This window comes from Dreissena polymorpha, chromosome 15 (assembly GCF_020536995.1).
Source record: "Dreissena polymorpha isolate Duluth1 chromosome 15, UMN_Dpol_1.0, whole genome shotgun sequence".
Classification (NCBI taxonomy): Eukaryota; Metazoa; Mollusca; class Bivalvia; order Myida; family Dreissenidae; genus Dreissena; species Dreissena polymorpha.
In genome coordinates this window covers 4,553,656-4,572,133 of record NC_068369.1, presented here as the reverse complement: position 1 = coordinate 4,572,133, position 18,478 = coordinate 4,553,656, and the positions used below count along the sequence as shown (strand labels likewise).

Here is an 18,478-nt window from a genome sequence, read left to right as displayed (position 1 = left end):
TGTTTTTTTTTCATTCACATTTAGCCAAACTTTTTTAAATCTTAAAATGCCAGTATTGTCTCGTCTACAGAACCATTCATGTTTGTTAGACCCACAAAATGGAAGAACGCTGAAAAATGCAAAATTACAGGAATGTTTCTCCTTTTTGAGTTACATTATGATAGCATCGCAGTTTTTTTACAGTTAAGAAGTTGTACAACCCTTATGTCAACCAGTTATAGATTTAACTAGATACATACGTTTTTATTTTTTTTGTGGCACAATATATTCCATTTTAATTTCCTGCATTGTTATCTATTCATACGAAACACGAACACTAAAATGCTACATGAACATGTGTTGAACATATTATCCCACAAAAAGAGCACTTTGCATCTTGTTAAATCTATGTTACCAGACCACATCTAGCGTTGAAAGTTTGGCTATTGCTATTAGGATAATTGATCATTTATGGGTTAACGTTATTTTTCTACATATTGTATGAAATATCCATCGGGTACAGACTGGGTTTCGTTTACTGTTCAAATTGCGAACAATTTCATTAAAACAAAGAGACAAATATAGAAAACCAGTCCGATATAAATGGCGGTTGTTTTCAATGAAATTTTACTAGATTTTAGCATTTCACAAATAAGATTTTTATTGAGCGAAATTCTCAATATTTTGCAAATGACTCAAATGGCGAACGACAGCTCGAGCCCTGTTGCACCCCTTTGATGTAATGGTGTAGTTCAAAATGGCTGCCGCGAAGCGAATAACAGCGATTAAGTTGAAAATTTGCACAGGAAAATTTTTGTTCTGCTTTTAACTCGTATATTATACGCACCCCCTACTTGAAGAAAAAATCGACAGGTAAAAAAGTGCATATTATATTCGTAGATTTACGGTAATTTTGAGTGTTTATGGGCTTTTAAAGCTAAAGTTAAGCATTTTGATTATAAAAAAATGCATAAAGTACATAAATACGGAAATAATGCCAAATATCAAACTTAGATACAACCGAGTGGCCTCATTACAATGTCAACTTTATTACTTCAGTCTCAATAAATGCTCTAGAAAAACAACTTACTAACAAAACCGTTTGTTAAAACAAGATTTCAATCTTGGGCATAACTGGAAGACGATGGAGCGTTTGATTTAATTAAGCCTTCATTAAGGGCCATAAAATGAACAAGTTCAACATGGTTCAAGCTTTAATGGACAACATCTTCACATGTGTATGCATGCACAATTCCCATTCGGAAATTTACAACAAAGAAGGAAGAGGCAAGATGAGGAAAATGTCCCTTAACCTTATACATGTAACCTAACATTTTGGCAATATAAAGAAATATTCTAAATTAATTTTTAATAACTTGAAATACCTTATTTGGATAATGACTATGCCAGCCAAAACACATAAAATGTTAGAAAAAGATTTGCTTACAAATAAAGACTTTAAACGAATTATTCAAATCATGCACCATAAAGTAAATACATTATATATTACTTCATTTTTAACAAAAATGATATAAAAGCAATTACCGTAGAAATTTTGCATAACAATAAAGCTAACAAGTGTATTTTAGAATGTCTACATTTTTTCCAATAGCATCTGGAAATGTCTAGGAAATTGAACTATCACAGGACTAGATATTCATTTTACTTTAATATCACATACTATTCCATAGTAATAGACTTGAACTCAGTTGGTAGTGGTTATGTACAGGTAATTAACAATAATATACCAACCTTTCATTGGTATTCGATAATTTACAGAAAAGAACAATAAACATACATCTGAATATAAATGAAGTAAATAATAATGCGATGTACAAAGAGCTATATGTTTATGCAAATCTAATGGACTAAAATTCGAATGCAGTGTAATTGCTTTATAAACACAAAAACTAAATTAATAAACACAAAAAAAATAGTATAAATGTACTATAAATCTTGATTGCCTACAAATGCATGTCAAAAAATCTAAAACTAAAACAATTTCATTTAAAATTCTGTATATTTTTAAAAATTCCAAAATGAATGTCATAACAGCCAATGCTTTTCACTAGACTACACTATACAGGCATACTGATATTTAAGTTGAAATATCAATAACCAATCTGGACAATTGTGACAAAAAAGCAGGAACAATACATTCGAAATTAACTGTTCTAAATTCTAATGTACTCTCTCCACATATAAGCTTTGACTTAATACATTGTATTTCAATGGATAGCACAAGCCAACATCTGTTTGTCTGCGCATGTGTACCTATACACAGTTTACATAGAAATTAATTAATGTGGGGCTATTTGTATTTGTTTAGTGCATTATTACATTATTACATAAGTTTGCACATCAAAGTTTCTAGATAAGCTAAAATTTGGTACATTTTCATAAGAATGATGCTTCTTTATGAAAGTTCTGTAGCTAAAGAGTTCCAATTTAAAACCCAAGAATCTTTCACAACAGACAGTACAGTACACCTGTATGTGAAAATTAGTATAAATAAATACAAATTTTCAGATTTGAGAATGGCTCCACCGACATAAAAGTAAGAATCGCAATAAAATAAGTACCTATATGTACTTTAAAGGGGAAACTAGACATGTGTCTAAAACAATAGTGCCCCCAACAACACATGTTTGGAATGAGACAAATCCACTATATGTTCTACAGTAAACAAAAATACAAAGTGCCAATCAGCCAAAATGTGTTGCAGTCACCGATTCTTAATTTGCGATCATCTTCACATTCATGTCTGTTAACTGTGAAAGTTTTAGCAAGATTCAACCAGCAGTTAAAGGAGTTACAAGCACATAATTTTTTGGACTATATATATTGTATAGTGAAAACAAAACAAAAAAGGCATAATTCTGAAAAAAGAATTTTCAGCTATACATTCCTTTCTTAAAAATCATCTAAACCTTAAGGTTGTTCCCCTGGAAAAGCTTGAGCGAGATGCACCCAATATTTTAAGAGAAGTTGAAAACCCAAAATTGTTGGACTGATTACTCTATGGTGGAAAAAAACGGATTAAGAACCGTAATTCAGCACTAAATTCTGCCAAGTTTTCTTTCTTTTCAATCATCCACATATTAAGGTTATTTAAATGTTTTAGTAGGATAAACCCATTACTTAGATAGGAGTTGAACAAACAAGCTTTGTGCTAATTTATTTTAAATAGTGGAGAAACAGACAAAGAGCCATAATAATGCCAAAAATCAAGAGATGTTCAAATCATATGTTTTGGGATGTATGTATGTAGGCATGGTATAGTGCAATACTTAATGCCTCCCCCTAATTGAGGGTGTAAAAAGGTCCTGCTCTTTGAAAGGTATGATATTTTAACTTATACCTAGACATGTTCCACAGACACTGATGCCCCCACAACACATATTTGGACACAGTCAATGCACTATATAGTTTACAGAAGACAAAAAGGGACACAAGTCAGCAAACACTGGTTTAAGTCACTATTCCTTTCTTTACCATCATCTACACATAAAAGTAATTCAATTTTGAAAGTCAACCAGGATATAAAACACACAATTTAGGGTATATATGTTTTGCTAATTAAATAAACAAATGGCCAATTATGCTAAAATATGCAGTAGCCGAACTTCAATTCTTTACAATAATCTACACAATAAAGACATTCCACTCTAAAAGTTTGAGCAAGATCCACCTAGTATTTAATGAGATATTGAAAATACCAAAAATTTGAACATTATATTTTATTAATTATATAATTAAAATTTATAGTGTAAAAACAGACAACAGGCCATATTTCAGCCGAAACTCGTTGCAGTCCAAATTCCCTCCTTTCAGATCATCTTCACATTAAGGTCATTCAACTGTGAAGGTTTGAGCTAGTTAAAGAGCAATTCAAAACACTCGGTATGATGTACATATGGACAGGCAAGTTCAATTCTGAATGCCTCCCACCCTGGGTAGGCATACAAATAATCAAAGCTATTTTGATAAACAACAATCTAAAAAACATTTCAGTGAAATTATTTTGACATCCAAACAGTGGTTTGTTGCTATGTTTTCAAAGTAAGCTACATGGCAATAATACAAGTGTTTCATTGTTTAAACTTAACATAAACTCTTATTATAACACTATATCCTATGTACCAGTATCAGTTCACAAGTATGTAAATATATCTTTTCTGTACATCTCAAGAAAATAAAGGAAAAATGGCTTAATGCCATAAACACTCAGACAAAGTCAATCTTTTAATTTCTCAAGGGTAAAAAATTGATAAAAATTGTCAAATTGTTCTTTGACCAATCAGGTAAAATATAAATAAAAAGCAAAATTAATATTGGAAAAAAGGTTGTTATGCATTTTATGGACCAATAAATCCAAAAGGAAAAGATTATCCTGTACATAACACCATCAGAGGTTTAGTGTGCAGTGTGATTATATTTGTCAGATAAAAAATAAGCTATTAAAATGCAGAATGTGCAAGTTGATAATTAAAAAAAAACTTCAATTTCAGTAAATATTTTGTACATGTTGCATTTATTCTAACTTTTAATTCACTTTTATAATGTAATTATATTCAATTTAATACAGTGACAGATGCCTGAACATTGTGTTACATGATTTATGCATTTTCAATAAAAATATTCCCTAATCTATTGAACATCAACTAAAAGCATATCCCACAATTGACTAACTGACTATTTGACATCACGCGCACAGTGCTACTGTGTGTCTACTTCAAAAAAGTGGCAAACATTTTGGTTTATGAAATTCTGACACAAATTAAGAGTCAATATTTGCCTGAATTGCTTGACAAAATGTAATAAGGTAGTTTTTATTCAATATTGTGCAATATGGAGTGAAATGAAATATTATTTTTAGTTTGTAAAGCCACTTCGCTAAATGTCCTGGCAATTGTAATTAAATGTATCGATTTTGACTTGAAGAATTATGGCATGTATGATTTTAACTGCTGTTTTAATTGAGACTCAAATTTTACAAGATTATTTAAAGGGGCCTTTTCACAGATTTTGGCATTTTTTAACTTATTCATTAAATGCTTTATATTGATAAATGTAAACATTGGATCGTAAAAGCTCCAGTAAAAAATCAAGAATAAAATTTAAAAAAGGAAAAGAACATTGCTCGGAGCAGGTTTCGAACCAGTGACCCCTGGAGTTCTGCCAGAGTCCTGAAGTAAAAACGCTTTAGCCTACTGAGCTATTCCGCCGAGTACACAACTTGACGTATTTTATACCTTATATAAGCAATCTTCGTAGTTTCACAAAATTTAACGACAAAAACAGAACTCTCCAAATTATTCAATCGTTTCGCGTTGCAACGCTTTATAATTTTTAGGTTTTAAAATCGTCAAAAGATGCATATAATGGCTATATTAGACCATGGTAAATGTTCAGTATTACTGCTTCCTCACAAATATCATAACTAAAACGAAAATTTGCGAATCTGAAACAACTTTTTTCAAATTTGTCAATTTACCAAAGCGTGAAAAGATCCCTTTAAAGAAAGAAATCTTATGACTGATTAGTTATGGTACATATAAAGCTATATATACACACATGTTAATGTAATATTTCTAATTACCAAAACACAAAAATCTCCATTTACCAGTTTATATTGTAATATACTGTATTTATGTATTGACTATTTTCAACCTGTATCTATTTACATTTTCAAACCAAACAAAAGTTTATGATGAATTAAAAATCAATCCGAATAATAATATGGGAAAAATAACTTTTAACAAATTTGCATAATCAACAAAACTGATTTTTTTTGTTTTAAAAGGGTATTGGATGCATGGAAATGGGAAAACAAAAATTAAACAAGAAAACTACACTTATTAATCAAATATCAATCGTAAAAGAATAAAGGATTAAAAATTGTCAAAACTCTACATTCCATGCATATACTCCATTTACTAGTCTATATGCTCATGACCATTTCTGACAGGCCTCACTCTCGAACTCAAGGCCAATAAGAAGAGAAACGATATTCCAGCCAGAGTGAGGGTTGATGTGACATTAAACAGCTGTCTGTATGAAAACCTCAAGTACCAAATGGACGCAAGCAAGAGGCCAAATATCGGGAACATAAAGAGGCCAATGTCGAGCCCATGTTCTTCAACATGGGTGTTCTGGTCTTCGTTCCGGCGTTGCTGCGTGACCAGGCAGTGGACCACGCTGTTGTCGTTGATGCTGCAGCTTTCGAGGGTTGATGAATCGTCTCGCAGATCTCGACCGTTGAAGATGAAGCGTACCAGCTTTAGCTCTTCCAGCTCGGCAGCAAAGTGTCGCCTAGCAACGGAATATCAGGGATATCAATCTGGGCCCATTTGCTCAAATCTTTAATGGCCAGTTATGGTTACATTCTGTTAACTTCACAACCAAATAAAATTAATTTTGAAAGGTAAGAGTTAACCTCACATATGAAAATTACTTGAGAGTACATTTTTTAAACAATTAAGTTAAATAAATAACTTGATCCAAAAATAAACTGCTGTTAGCTTAACTTGTCTTTAAAAGTTTTGAGAAACCAGGCCCTGGGGTAAATGTTCGTATGTGACAGCCAAGTAAATATGAGTTGCGTTCTGAGAAAACTGGGCATAATGCATGTGCGTAAAGTGTCGTACCAGATTAGCCTGCGCAGTCCGCACAGGCTTATCAGAGACAACACTTTCCGCTTTTATTGTATTTTTCGTTTAAAGGAAGTCCCTTCTTACCGAAAATCTTGTTAGGGCGGAAAGTGTCCTCCCTGATTAGCCTGTCTTATGCCCAGTTTTCTCAGAACGTGACTCATATATTAAATGTTGAAATGAGGGATAAAATGAACCATGAACTGTTTATTTTAAGAATATTAACAATTGGCTCCCTCAGCTTATAAGCCTTAAGCTGTTAGACACAGCTGACAAAACATTCAAGGTGCTAGCAACGTTTGCAGACCATCAGCAACAAAAAATTCTTAAAAGATATTTGTATATTTTACATCAGGCGTGTCTGCATATTTAATACCATTACATTTTTGAGGCGCTTTCAAAACACTTTTCACAAAATTATTCATTTATAATTGTATCAACAGAAATATTGCCAACATAGATTTCATTCAAAAGACACTTATTAAATAAAGTTCCCTATCATAAAATCATTAGCTACAATAATACAAATAATTAAGTACTCTCTTAAAATGACCCGCACTCTGGGACACCTGCTTAATGCGTGTGCTTTAAGTGTCCTCCCATATTAGCCAGAGCAGTCCCAATCTGGGATTACACTTTCTTTGTACTGGATTTTCTTTTAGGAGAGACTTCCTTCACAAATTCAATAAAGGGTCTTTTCCTCCCTGATTAGCCTGTGTGGACTGCAGAGGCTAATCTGGAAATGTCGGCACAGGCTAAGTGGGATGACAATCCACGCACATGCAATAAGCCTGGTTTTCCCATAGTTGAGATCATATGTGTCTTGTTCTGAGAAAATTGGGCTTAATGCATGTGCATAAAGTGTCGTCCCAGATTAGCCTGTAGGGACGACACTTTCCGCTTTTATGGTATTTTTAGTTTCAAGGAAGTCCCTCCTTGCCTCAAAATGAAGTTAAGGTGGAAATTGTCGTCCCTGATTAGCCTGTGTGGACTGCACAGGCTAATCTGGGACGACACTTTACGCACATGCAATAGGCCTGGTTTTCCCATAGTTGAGATCATATCTACATGTAGTTTACCTTCTGAAGTTCCCAATAGTCTCGGTATGCTGGGCCGTTACAAGTCTCTGAGTATCATTGAGAAATTTAATTCGGACTCTGATCTCACCAGGCAGTCTATCTGCATCACTTTGTTCAGACTGATCTAGATTTCCTGATTCAGAGCAAACATTTTGCTGATCAGTGTTTCCATCATTCTGCAATGTTTCAATTGGCTGCGAAAGTAAGTTAGAGGCTAATTGTGTTAACGATTTCTTTGCAACTGAAGCAGTTAAATTGTCAGAAGTGCCTGCAGGTGGTGAAAAATGTTGCGTGGAGCTTTCTACAGATTCATTGCTAGGCAGAACCTCATTATTTGATGCTGTTTGCACTGATTTCCCTGACAAGAAGTCCAGTCGACGTTGTCTCAGTTCATCAGCAGACAAATTACTTAAAGCACCTTCACTTTCAGACTGTTCCACATTAGAGATACCAGCATCACTTAAATCCCTGCAAGTTTCTTCAGAGCTGTCGAGGCTTCCTCGAGCTACAGCTCCGTCCACAGATGTACCGTCGTCGTCAGAAGAAGACTCAGGGGTGGTGGCCGCATTAAAGGCTGCAGTCACTTCAGGCTGCAGATTACCTGCATCTGAGCTTCCAGAAGCTTCCTCAGGTACTGTCCCGGGCTGGGATGGCGAGGGTAGATCCTGGTTGATTCGTGCATGCTGTCTTCTCAGCTGAACAATGATAACCCGGATGAAGGGAATTTCTCTGATACCTATTTTAGTACGAGAAAATGTTAATAATGTAAATAATTATATTATTAATTGCTTTTTTTGTTGCTCTGTTCATAAACAAACAAAATGATTTCTTTTAACTTTCAGAGGCAACCACTTAATTTTGCACATAAATTGTTAATTGGCTTTAATAATTAAAATTAAGGGGCCTAATTACATGTAGTGACACCATGCAGAAAATTAAAGAATTATTGTACCTGTAGAAATCCAGGCAACAAGAATGATTCCTATGATCAAGGTGATGATGAAGGCAATGGTCACTTCATCCCCAACACCTTCAATCCAGGACATTGTGCACAGAGAGTAAAAAGCTGGTACCTGAAATAAATAAACATATTCTTGTATGTATTTATTTTGACCTTGCGGTCAAGGATAACCCATGAAAGTGCAAGCACTTATATCCAATAGGGTCCTTTGGTTTTACTGAAGAGACAGCAAGTAGAAGAGACAGTATTGGGATACAAGGAATCCGGGTGCGATACCCTAGCCTTTGGTTCTTTTACAGTGCTCAGTGTATAGCACCGATACATGCGAGAATATCCTGGGTTTCATACCAGTACATCTCTAGTTTGGTGGAAACACTTGAAGCATTTCTGAAATTTCCAGTTCCCCGGCTGGGAATTGAACTGGGGACCCCAGGAATCATGGTAGGCCAGTGTTACCACTCGACCACCACACCACGAATTCTTAGCGTGTATTTTGTTCAATTAAATTAAACACATGAGTGAGTCTTAAGTTGAGCACAATTTGATGTGGTAAAATTGCCCAAAACATCTTAATTTCTTAAACCAAAATGTAAATAAATAAAAAATTATGAAGACAGCTTTCGAGCTTTATACTGGATTACGAAGTAACTTCCTGCACTTTATGTATGTATATTGTTGTTAAAGTAATAATATACATGTAGTAAGTGACATTAATGATATACAGTTAACAGTATTCAATAATTGTTTTTAATAATAAGGTTGGATAAACACAAAAGTTTGCCGTTTTGGGAAAGTACATGTACAAATTGAATTGGAGACCAGCGTATTTCTAACAGCATTACATGCTAAAATCACGTAAAGTGATTTGCAATCATTGAGCACTATTCAAAACAACCAATTAAAGAGTAAATTTACATTTAGACTGAATGCAACTTATACTTAATATGTACTGACTTTTTTCTGAATTTGACAAAAATTTCATTTCCAAGAATAAAACCTCAGAACTTTTATGTCAATCAAAACGAGTACCATTTTGATACATACATTGCAGATCCAATGTTCTTGAGAGGCTGCAAAATTGCATTTTAATTGCTACTTTTCACAAATATCACACACAATTGGTCTAGTTGCGCTTTCTCACTCAAATGTTATTAGCAGAATTATCAAAACAAGAGCACCGCATAACAGGTGCCACCCTCGGCTGTGGGTGCAGTTTTGAATAAATGAAAGCTTGTCAGATTATTTTTTTTTAGAGGTCACAGTGACCTTGACCTTTGACCTAGTGACCCAAAAATGGGTGTGGCATGTAGAGCTAGTCAAGGTGCAGCTACATATGAAATTTCAATGTTGTAGGTTGAAGCACTTTGATTTTAGAGGCAATGTTCAAAACCTTGACAAAATGTAAAGGTTTTAGCACAAAGCGGACGACACGATGAGCTGGCTATGACAATACCTCAGTTTTTTTCCGAAAACAGCCGAGCTAATGAGCAAAAAAAGCGGGGAAGAATATTCAATTTCCTTAAGTTTACAGAGTATGCATAGAACTTCCAATTAAGATCTGCTTTCTGATTGTTTGATCAAATATGGTGCTGCCTTCTGAGACAATCTATACAATTGATAACATAATGCATCTGAGATACAAGATAGCCTTTTCTCACGGTCATTAATCACCGGAACCACCACTTTTTGCGATGAATTAATAAATAAGCCAATGCTTTTTCAGAGGTGGCGCTAAGGACCGGATATTTTGAAATTTCATGGATAATTCTTCAGGCTAAGTAGGTTTTATATGTTTCGCAATATTAAAAAAATCGGGCAATGCCAATTTAGTCCGATTTGGCGAAGATTTATTCATCCACAAATGTACATTATCATACGACCACAACCCATTTTGAAACTTTAGGACCTTTATAAGTTGCGACATGGTGGAGTTTTTGAAAGCATATCAATGTATTGTGCCTGTGTGACAAGCAAAATTCCACCTGATTAATTTGCGAACGAAATCAAACCATTGCGCTCAACATATACTAGTTGCTGCATGCACAGACACATTGATCTATAATTTTGTATTTTTCCAAAAGAGATAGAGCCAATCCAAGGAGGTAGAGCTAAGTACATGAGGTGGCTAGAACATATACACATTATATAAAAACAATGAGATGTAAATATGTGAATTTATAAGTAACTAACTCAATAAATAGTCAATAACCTGAAAAAAACTTAATGTATGATATAAATCCAAAATATGTATTAAATAGTCAATAAATCAAATAACTAAATTCTCAAAATATGTTCTTTACGACAAATGCGTTAATAAAAGAAGAGGGCCTGAAAGGCCCAAAGTCGCTCACCTGAGATTACAAGATATTATTGGGACAAATCTTCTGACCAAGTTTCATGAAAATCGGAAAATAAATGTGGCCTATAGAGTGTTAACAAGGTTTACTATAGCCATATAAGGAAAAATGCCCCGCCCCTTGGAAGCCATGTTTTTCAAGCAAACGTAAATTTTTTCAAAGTCATCCAAGATATCATTGAGACCAATCTTCTGACAAAATTTCATGAAGATTGGACAATAAATGTGGCCTCTAGAGTGTTGCCTCTAGAGTGTTAACAAGGTCTTACTATAGCCATATATAGCCATGTAAGGAAAAATGACCCGCCCCTGGTGGCCATGTTTTTAAAGCAACCAAAACCATTTTTGAACTTATCCAAGATATCTTTGGGACAAATCTTCTGACCAAGTTTCATGATAGTCGGAAAATAAATGTGACCTCTAGAGTGTAAACAAGGTTTTACTAAAGCCATATAAGGAAAAATGCCCCGCCCCCATGGTGGCCATGTTTTTCAACCAACCGGCATCATTTTTGAACTCGTCCAAGATATTATTGGGATGAATCTTCTGACTGAGTTCAATGAAGATCGGACTATAAATTTGGCCTCTAGAGTGTTAACAAAATTTTACTAAAGCCATATATAGAAAAATGCCCCGCCCCTTGGCAGCCATGTTTTTCAAGAAAAGGTTACCATTTTTGAACTCATCCAAAATATCATTGGGACAAATCTTTTGACAAAGTTTCATGAAGATCGGAAAATAAATGTGGCCTCTAGAGTGTTAACAAGGTTTTACTATAGACATATAAGGAAAAATGCGCCGCCCCCTGGTGACCATGTTTTTCAACCAACCGGCAACATTTTCGGACTCATCCAAGATATTATTGGGATGAATCTTCTGACCAAGTTATATGAAGATCAGACAATAAATGTGGCCTCTAGAGTGTTAACAAGATTTTACTATAGCCATATATAGCCATATAAGGAAAAATGCCCCGCCCCTTGGCAGCCATGTTTTTCATGCAAACGTTACTATTTTCAAACTCATCCAAGATATCATCAAGTCCAATTTTCTGACCAAATTTCATGAAGATTGGACAATAAATGTGGCCTCTAGAGAGTTAACAAGGCAAATGTTGACGCCGCACAACGCACAACGGACAACGCACGACGGACAAAAGGCGATCACAAAAGCTCACCATGAGCCCGTTGTGCTAAGGTGAGCTAAAAACAAAATTCACCAAGTAATAATAACATATTACATCTTGCAATAATTAGTTTTTTCCCCTATTGCAATTGCTTAATTTACTGTAAGGCAAAGGTCAAGGAATCTTACAAAGGCTAACACAAATTATGTCATTCGTTCCTACTAATATCTGCAAATAATTAGGATAGCTTTGGCTTTAATTGCAGGGTTCGACATTAACTTTTTTTACAGCCAGACCATCGAACCAGCTCCTCTTAAAATGTACTAGCCCGAATCTGATGTCAACTAGACCATAAATGACATAGTAAATAAATAGAATTGTGTCGTGTAACTGTTTAATCAGGTTTTATCAGAAAATAATTAGTGAACACAAGAACGTTATTTTGATGCACATAGTAAAAAATAAAATAAAAAATGCATGCCCCCCATATGGGCTGTCCGTTGTACTGGCAGCCATTGTGTGAATACGACTTTTGTCACTGTGACCTTGACCTTTGACCTGGTGACCTGAAAATCAATAGGGTCATCTGCAAGTCACGATCAATGTACCTATGAAGTGTCATGATCCTAGGCAAAAGCGTTCTTGAGTTATCATCCGAAAATCATTTTACTATTTCGGGTCACCGTGACCTTGACCTTTGACCTTGTGACCTCAAAATCAATAGGGGTCATCTGCGAGTCATGATCAATCTACCTATGAAGTTTCATGATCCTAGGCATATGCGTTCTTGAGTTATCATTCGAAAACCATTTTACTATTTCGGGTCACCGTGACCTTGACCTTTGACCTAGTGACCTAAAAATCAATAGGGGTAATCTGAGAGTCATGATCAATCCACCTATAAAGTTTCATGATCCTAGGCATATGCGTTCTTGAATTATCATCCGAATTTTTTTTTACTATTTTGGGTCACCGTGACCTTGACCTTTGACCTAGTGACCTCAAAATCAATAGTGGTCATCTGTGAGTCATGATCAAACTACCCATGAAGTTTCATGATCCTAGGCGTATGCGTTCTTGAGTTATCATCTGGAAACCATTTTACTATTTCGGGTCACCGTGACATTGACCTTTGACCTAGTGACCTCAAAATCAATAGGGGTCATCTGCGAGTCATGATCAATCTACTCATCAGTCATGAAGTTTCATGATCCTAGGCGTATGCGTTCTTGAGTTATCATCCGGAAACCATTTTACTATTTCGGGTCACCGTGACCTTGACCTTTGGCCTAGTGACCTCAAAATCAATAGGGGTCATCTGCGAGTCATGATCAATCTACCCATGAAGTTTCATGATCCTATGCGTATGCGTTCTTGAGTTATCATCCGGAAACCATTATACTATTTCAGGTCACCGTGACCTTGACCTTTGACCTAGTGACCTCAAAATCAATAGGGGTCATCTGCAAGTCATGGTCAATGTACCTATGAAGTTTCATGATCCTAGGCCAAGCGTTCTTGAGTTATCGTCTGACAACCACCCGGTGGACGGACGTACCGACCGACCTACCGACATGAGCAAAGCAATATACCCCCTCTTCCTTGAAGGGGGGCATAATAAAACTATTTAACAACATAAATTGTTTGTTGTAATTTCACTGTTAATCACCAGTTAAACAAATGATGTCTGTACAGCAGGTGACATTTATTAAACGTTATCAAATTCTGGCCTCCTTGACCGCTGTGCTCCATGCTACCACAGCTCCAATGCCCTTTTCCATCATAATCTGTGTCAGTTTTACCGTCAGATTCTTCTTTATTAACTTATTTGTTGGACGAAAATCCAATCTTGAACAAAGTCACTCTTTAAATTACATTCTCTCGTCTGCTACGCCAAAATGTTTACATGGACGATACCGATTGTCGATTGAAGCCGTAAAAACATGATGTAAAGTTCTACGACACTGCAGAAAATCATTAACTATTTCAGTGCTGGAACCGAATTTTTAAGGTCTTTGCAAACAGTTTGGATCCAGATGAGACGCCACTGAACGTGGCGTCTCATCTGGATCCAAACTGTTTGCTATTCTGAAAAAAATTGAAGAACATGCTAATTTTAGAAATTCAGCAGACAACATTTTAGCAGACTACAAATTTCCCAGCATGCAAAGTGTTAATATTCATGACAACTTTACCAATGGAAACGAGCTATTTCTGCGGGAAGCTCTCCTTCGCGTCTAAAAATAGTGATGAATCATGTGAATGCTCCGCTTTTATTTATATACGCTTGTTTTGTTCTGATGTAAATAATGGATACAATAGTTATTTTACACATTAAGAGAAAAAGGTTTTCGGTTAGTTATAGTTATATGAATCAGTATAGATTTTGTATGTACGACCAGTCGGACAAGCTAGCCCACAGTTTTACTAGCCCGACCACCGATCTTACTAGACAATGTCTGTCGGACGTGCCTTAGTGTCGAACCCTGAATTGTTAACTTTTTATTAAATATACTCAAGCTTCTTTCCAGTTTTGTAGTATATTCAATAACAGAAATCTTAAAAATATCTATGCCACACATATTTGTTTCTTCTAATTATGTAGACTCAACTTTTTTTATTATATTTCATTATGATCGAATTAAGAAAACAGATTAAACACTCAACCTGGAATACGAAACAAAACTGTATGGTCAGCATCGAAAATTAAATAGCTAAAATACTGCATTGGGGCAACCTCCTGTCATTAGCGCCACCTACTTGCCATTGGCTCGATCTCTTTTGGAAAACACCAAATTATCTATTAGATTGACAAGAAGCCAATGTTTTTGTGCATTGAAAACTTAAAGTTCAAAGCAACGGTTGATGTTGTTAGTGATTTAATTGGGTGGAAATTTGTTAGTTAAACGACAAAATACATTGATTTTATGTGAACATCTTTACCATGCCACAACTTATGAAGGTCATCACATTTCAAAATGGGTTGTTATTATATGCTTCTATACATGTGTGGATGAATAAATCTTCGCTGAATCGAACTACATTGCCTGATTTTAAAAATCATGCGAAATATGTTGAACAAACATATAAAACTAACTCACTCTGTAGAATTATCAGTGACATTTCATAATATCCGGTCATTAGCACCACCTCTGAAGTAGCATTGGTTCATTGATCAATGCATCACAAAAAAGAGGTGGCACCAGTGATTAACGGCCGTGTTTCTGCTGCATGACATATTCCGATCGCGAATTGGGAAATTGAGGTTATCTCCTTGCAAAAGAATAACACTTATTTGTTAATAATAAAAAATAAGTTTATGGCATGTGTACTGGTGCCATACTAAAAAAAATATATATCAAAATATCAACTTCTTTTTAATTACACAATGTTAGAGCTTAATCTTATCAGGGTTTTTTTTTCCTTCTTTGGGACCCGCCGAAAATTGGCCCTTTCCCCTCGGATTTTTTTCCCCTCAGCTGGTAAATTTTCCCCTAGATTTCATTTTCCCCACCAAAAAAAAAAAAAAAAATTATTTTTTTTGAGCCTTTAGATATATAAGTTAACCTGATCCACTGTAGAAAATAAAATAATATTGCATTAATAAATGATCTGTTGCCTTGAATTTGTTTTAAAAACAGTAAAATATGTTAAATTGATTATTTTAGACTTTCCTTATTTTCCCAACAATCCGGTGTTTCGTGCAATTTTTTTCCCCAAAAATCTGGCGTTTCCCGGGATTTTTTTCCCCTAAAAAAGGCCAGACCCTTTCCCCAAAATCAAATAAAAAACCCTGGTTATTTTACATTTATCTATCTATCTATCCTGTCTAACTCCCCTTGCGGGTATTATTGACAGGTGTAGAAAAGCATTTGATAAATTGTTTATAACAAAGACGAGTAAAATATAAACATGTTATGTAAAAAAAACTATTGCTGCAAAATTTCCAATGTGATAGTCCGTGCCACCTTTCTACAAAATGTGAAAAACCCACTGATAGTTATGTCGTTATGGCTAAATAAGTAATTAATACCATACGGTGGTCAATATGCAACTGCGGTACCACTCGGTTGAAATTTGAAGTGGATTGAAGTAACACTAACAGTAAGATTTGTATGATTTTTTTTACTTTAAGTTTAAAGTAATAAATCGAGATTACCTACTTAATGTGCTGTTTATTATTGTTTTTCCCTGTTCTTGAAACAAAAATTGACATTTAGTCTTAATCATTAAGATGCTTACCTTATTTTAACGGTTACACACCACTTACAGTTTTGAACTGCCATTGATGTAAGGGAGCAAATTTTATCAAAATGGAGAATTGTATTTTCAAAGTTATTAAGTCATGGATAGTCTTTAATTGCTACGCTTATTGTATGTTATTTTAAGAATAAAAACACTCATTCAGTACGTATATTGTATTCAATTGAGTCGATAAAATACTGACATGACTTAACCCTTACAAAGATAAAGCTCGAAATGGGATCACGCCAATGTGGCTAAAAGAACTATACAAATGATAGCACCTATCCTCACTACATTGTATTCCACAGGTCGCTAGACACAGGTATTATCCCTAAATATTCAAAATATACAAATGAACACAAGAGTTTTAGAAATTTTCATAGTGTGTGTTGTTTTTTTTCCAGGTTTTTAAGTGATCCGCGCTATAACTGTATACCTTTCACATACGCAATATGACTCTTGAATAAACTGCCGGTTGCAATTTAAATTTACCAAATAGCACACTGCGCAAACCACGTGCTTAATCCTTAATAAATGTCGATTGCACTTTAAAATCATTTCTTACTAATAATACTTTTGCTGAGATGCGCCTTGCTTATTGGCCTTTGGCATAATATACCGGTAGTTTAAAATAAACTAGGCTTGATAACATCTTGCTATTGCAATTTTATAAATATCACAGATTCATTTAGTACCAGTCTGTCAAAAGGACAAACGAGACAAATATATGCTAAAAAAGTTACCTAAAAGAAAAAGCCGTTATATTATGAGAGCTTGTGGAAAACGAATTTTCTGGTATTCAAAACCCCAGTCACACTTGGAAGGCGTTTGCGCGGCTCTAACAAGTTCAATCACTGTTGTGACAACGCTGTGGGGAAGCACGGCTGTCACCTAGAACGCGTGGTCTTGGTGATCGTTTAAAAGACATAGAGAATACTAGGTTAGCGTTAAATACAGAGAAGTTTATGTTGCGAGGCTTAGAACGCCGGGAGCGCGAGCCTTGGCGAGCGCTTTCGGTGTTCGAGCCGAGCAACATAAACTTCTCTGTATTCAACGCTAATCCAAGTATTCTATTTATCCCATTTGATTTTTTTAAACATGACATTTAATATAACTAGATCTGATAACCTTAGCCTAACAATTATTTTAACTCATTCTTAAAAATCGCTTAAAATCTAACGAATGTAACCATACGTAGTGATATAAATGTATTTGTTCAGCTTCTGGTACGCAAAATAGTCTTAAAAAAATTCACACACAAACTGTTAAACTAGTAAAAATATCACCATATGCCTCGATTCAATTTTACGCAGCATGCGCATTGTAACACATTACGACCGCGAAAAGAACATTTTACTTTACTTTAATTCATTTTATTTTCGAAAGAAAATGATCAAAATCCAATATGGCGGCGATTGCTCCTGACAAAATGATGTCAATGTCAACATAGATTCTACATGTACACTATCGACGAGTAAACAGACAATTGCAGCGACTGACACTTTATTTGACTTAATATGCAGGGCAATACGTTTTCCGACTTCGGACGACGAATTTAAGGGCGCGCAGAACGTGTTTTTTATATAATGTTATGGGTATGCCGTGTGTGATCCAATGCATCAATGGCCCCCATGTTAAAATCATTTCCCCGAGAACAGGGAACGACAAAAGTACAAACAAAAACCAAAACACGTTCGAACTAGTATCTTACCTTTAATTATTCTTTAAAATCCATCTAATAATCCATTTAACTAAATAATTGGCGATTTTGCATCTAGGGTCTTTAATAATTATTTTAGCATAGTTAAATAAAGACCCTTATTACTTATGCCATCCTATCACTATTTTCAAATGAATTTATGAACTCGATAAACTTTCTTATTCGTCACACGCTACGTCATGTACTCTACATTACTGCTGTTAAAATGAACCGGAACAGTTTATCAAATAATAGCCGTTTGGTAAGCTCGGATGCATTTGCAGATTTCTGCATACAAACATAATTATGTTTAAACTTGCACAATGTTATTAGTCTATGATAAATGCCCTTATTGTGTACAAGAAAATAATTTAATATAT

At 34.9% G+C, this 18,478-nt stretch overlaps 1 protein-coding gene across 4 annotated transcripts; it reads right to left on the bottom strand.

The window, feature by feature from the left end:
* Positions 1-1,180: 1,180 nt before the first annotated feature.
* Positions 1,181-16,415, bottom strand: LOC127859876 (transmembrane and ubiquitin-like domain-containing protein 1). Of its 4 annotated transcripts, none has more exons than XM_052397456.1 (4): positions 16,397-16,415; positions 8,664-8,784; positions 7,712-8,447; positions 1,181-6,294 (listed from the first exon to the last, which is right to left on the bottom strand). In XM_052397456.1, exons 2-4 carry the CDS (start codon positions 8,755-8,757, stop codon positions 5,919-5,921), a joined length of 1,206 nt encoding a protein of 401 aa, XP_052253416.1. In that variant the 5' UTR covers positions 8,758-8,784; positions 16,397-16,415; the 3' UTR covers positions 1,181-5,918. The 4 variants fall into 4 exon arrangements, with proteins under 4 accessions (XP_052253416.1, XP_052253415.1, XP_052253414.1 ...); XM_052397455.1 differs by having other exon boundaries at positions 16,314-16,397; XM_052397454.1 differs by lacking the exon at positions 16,397-16,415 and adding an exon at positions 16,318-16,393.
* Positions 16,416-18,478: the final 2,063 nt, after the last annotated feature.

What these genes read in the sequence shown, in the direction of transcription:
- LOC127859876 (XM_052397456.1), bottom strand. Translation starts at nt 8,757, where the DNA reads ATGTCCTGGATTGAAGGTGTTGGGGATGAAGTGACCATTGCCTTCATC. An exon ending in TGTTGCCTGGATTTCTACAG is followed by an intron (nt 8,448 to 8,663) that starts GTACAATAATTC and finishes GTACTAAAATAG; the next exon opens with GTATCAGAGAAATTCCCTTC. An exon ending in ACTATTGGGAACTTCAGAAG is followed by an intron (nt 6,295 to 7,711) that starts GTAAACTACATG and finishes TTCCGTTGCTAG; the next exon opens with GCGACACTTTGCTGCCGAGC.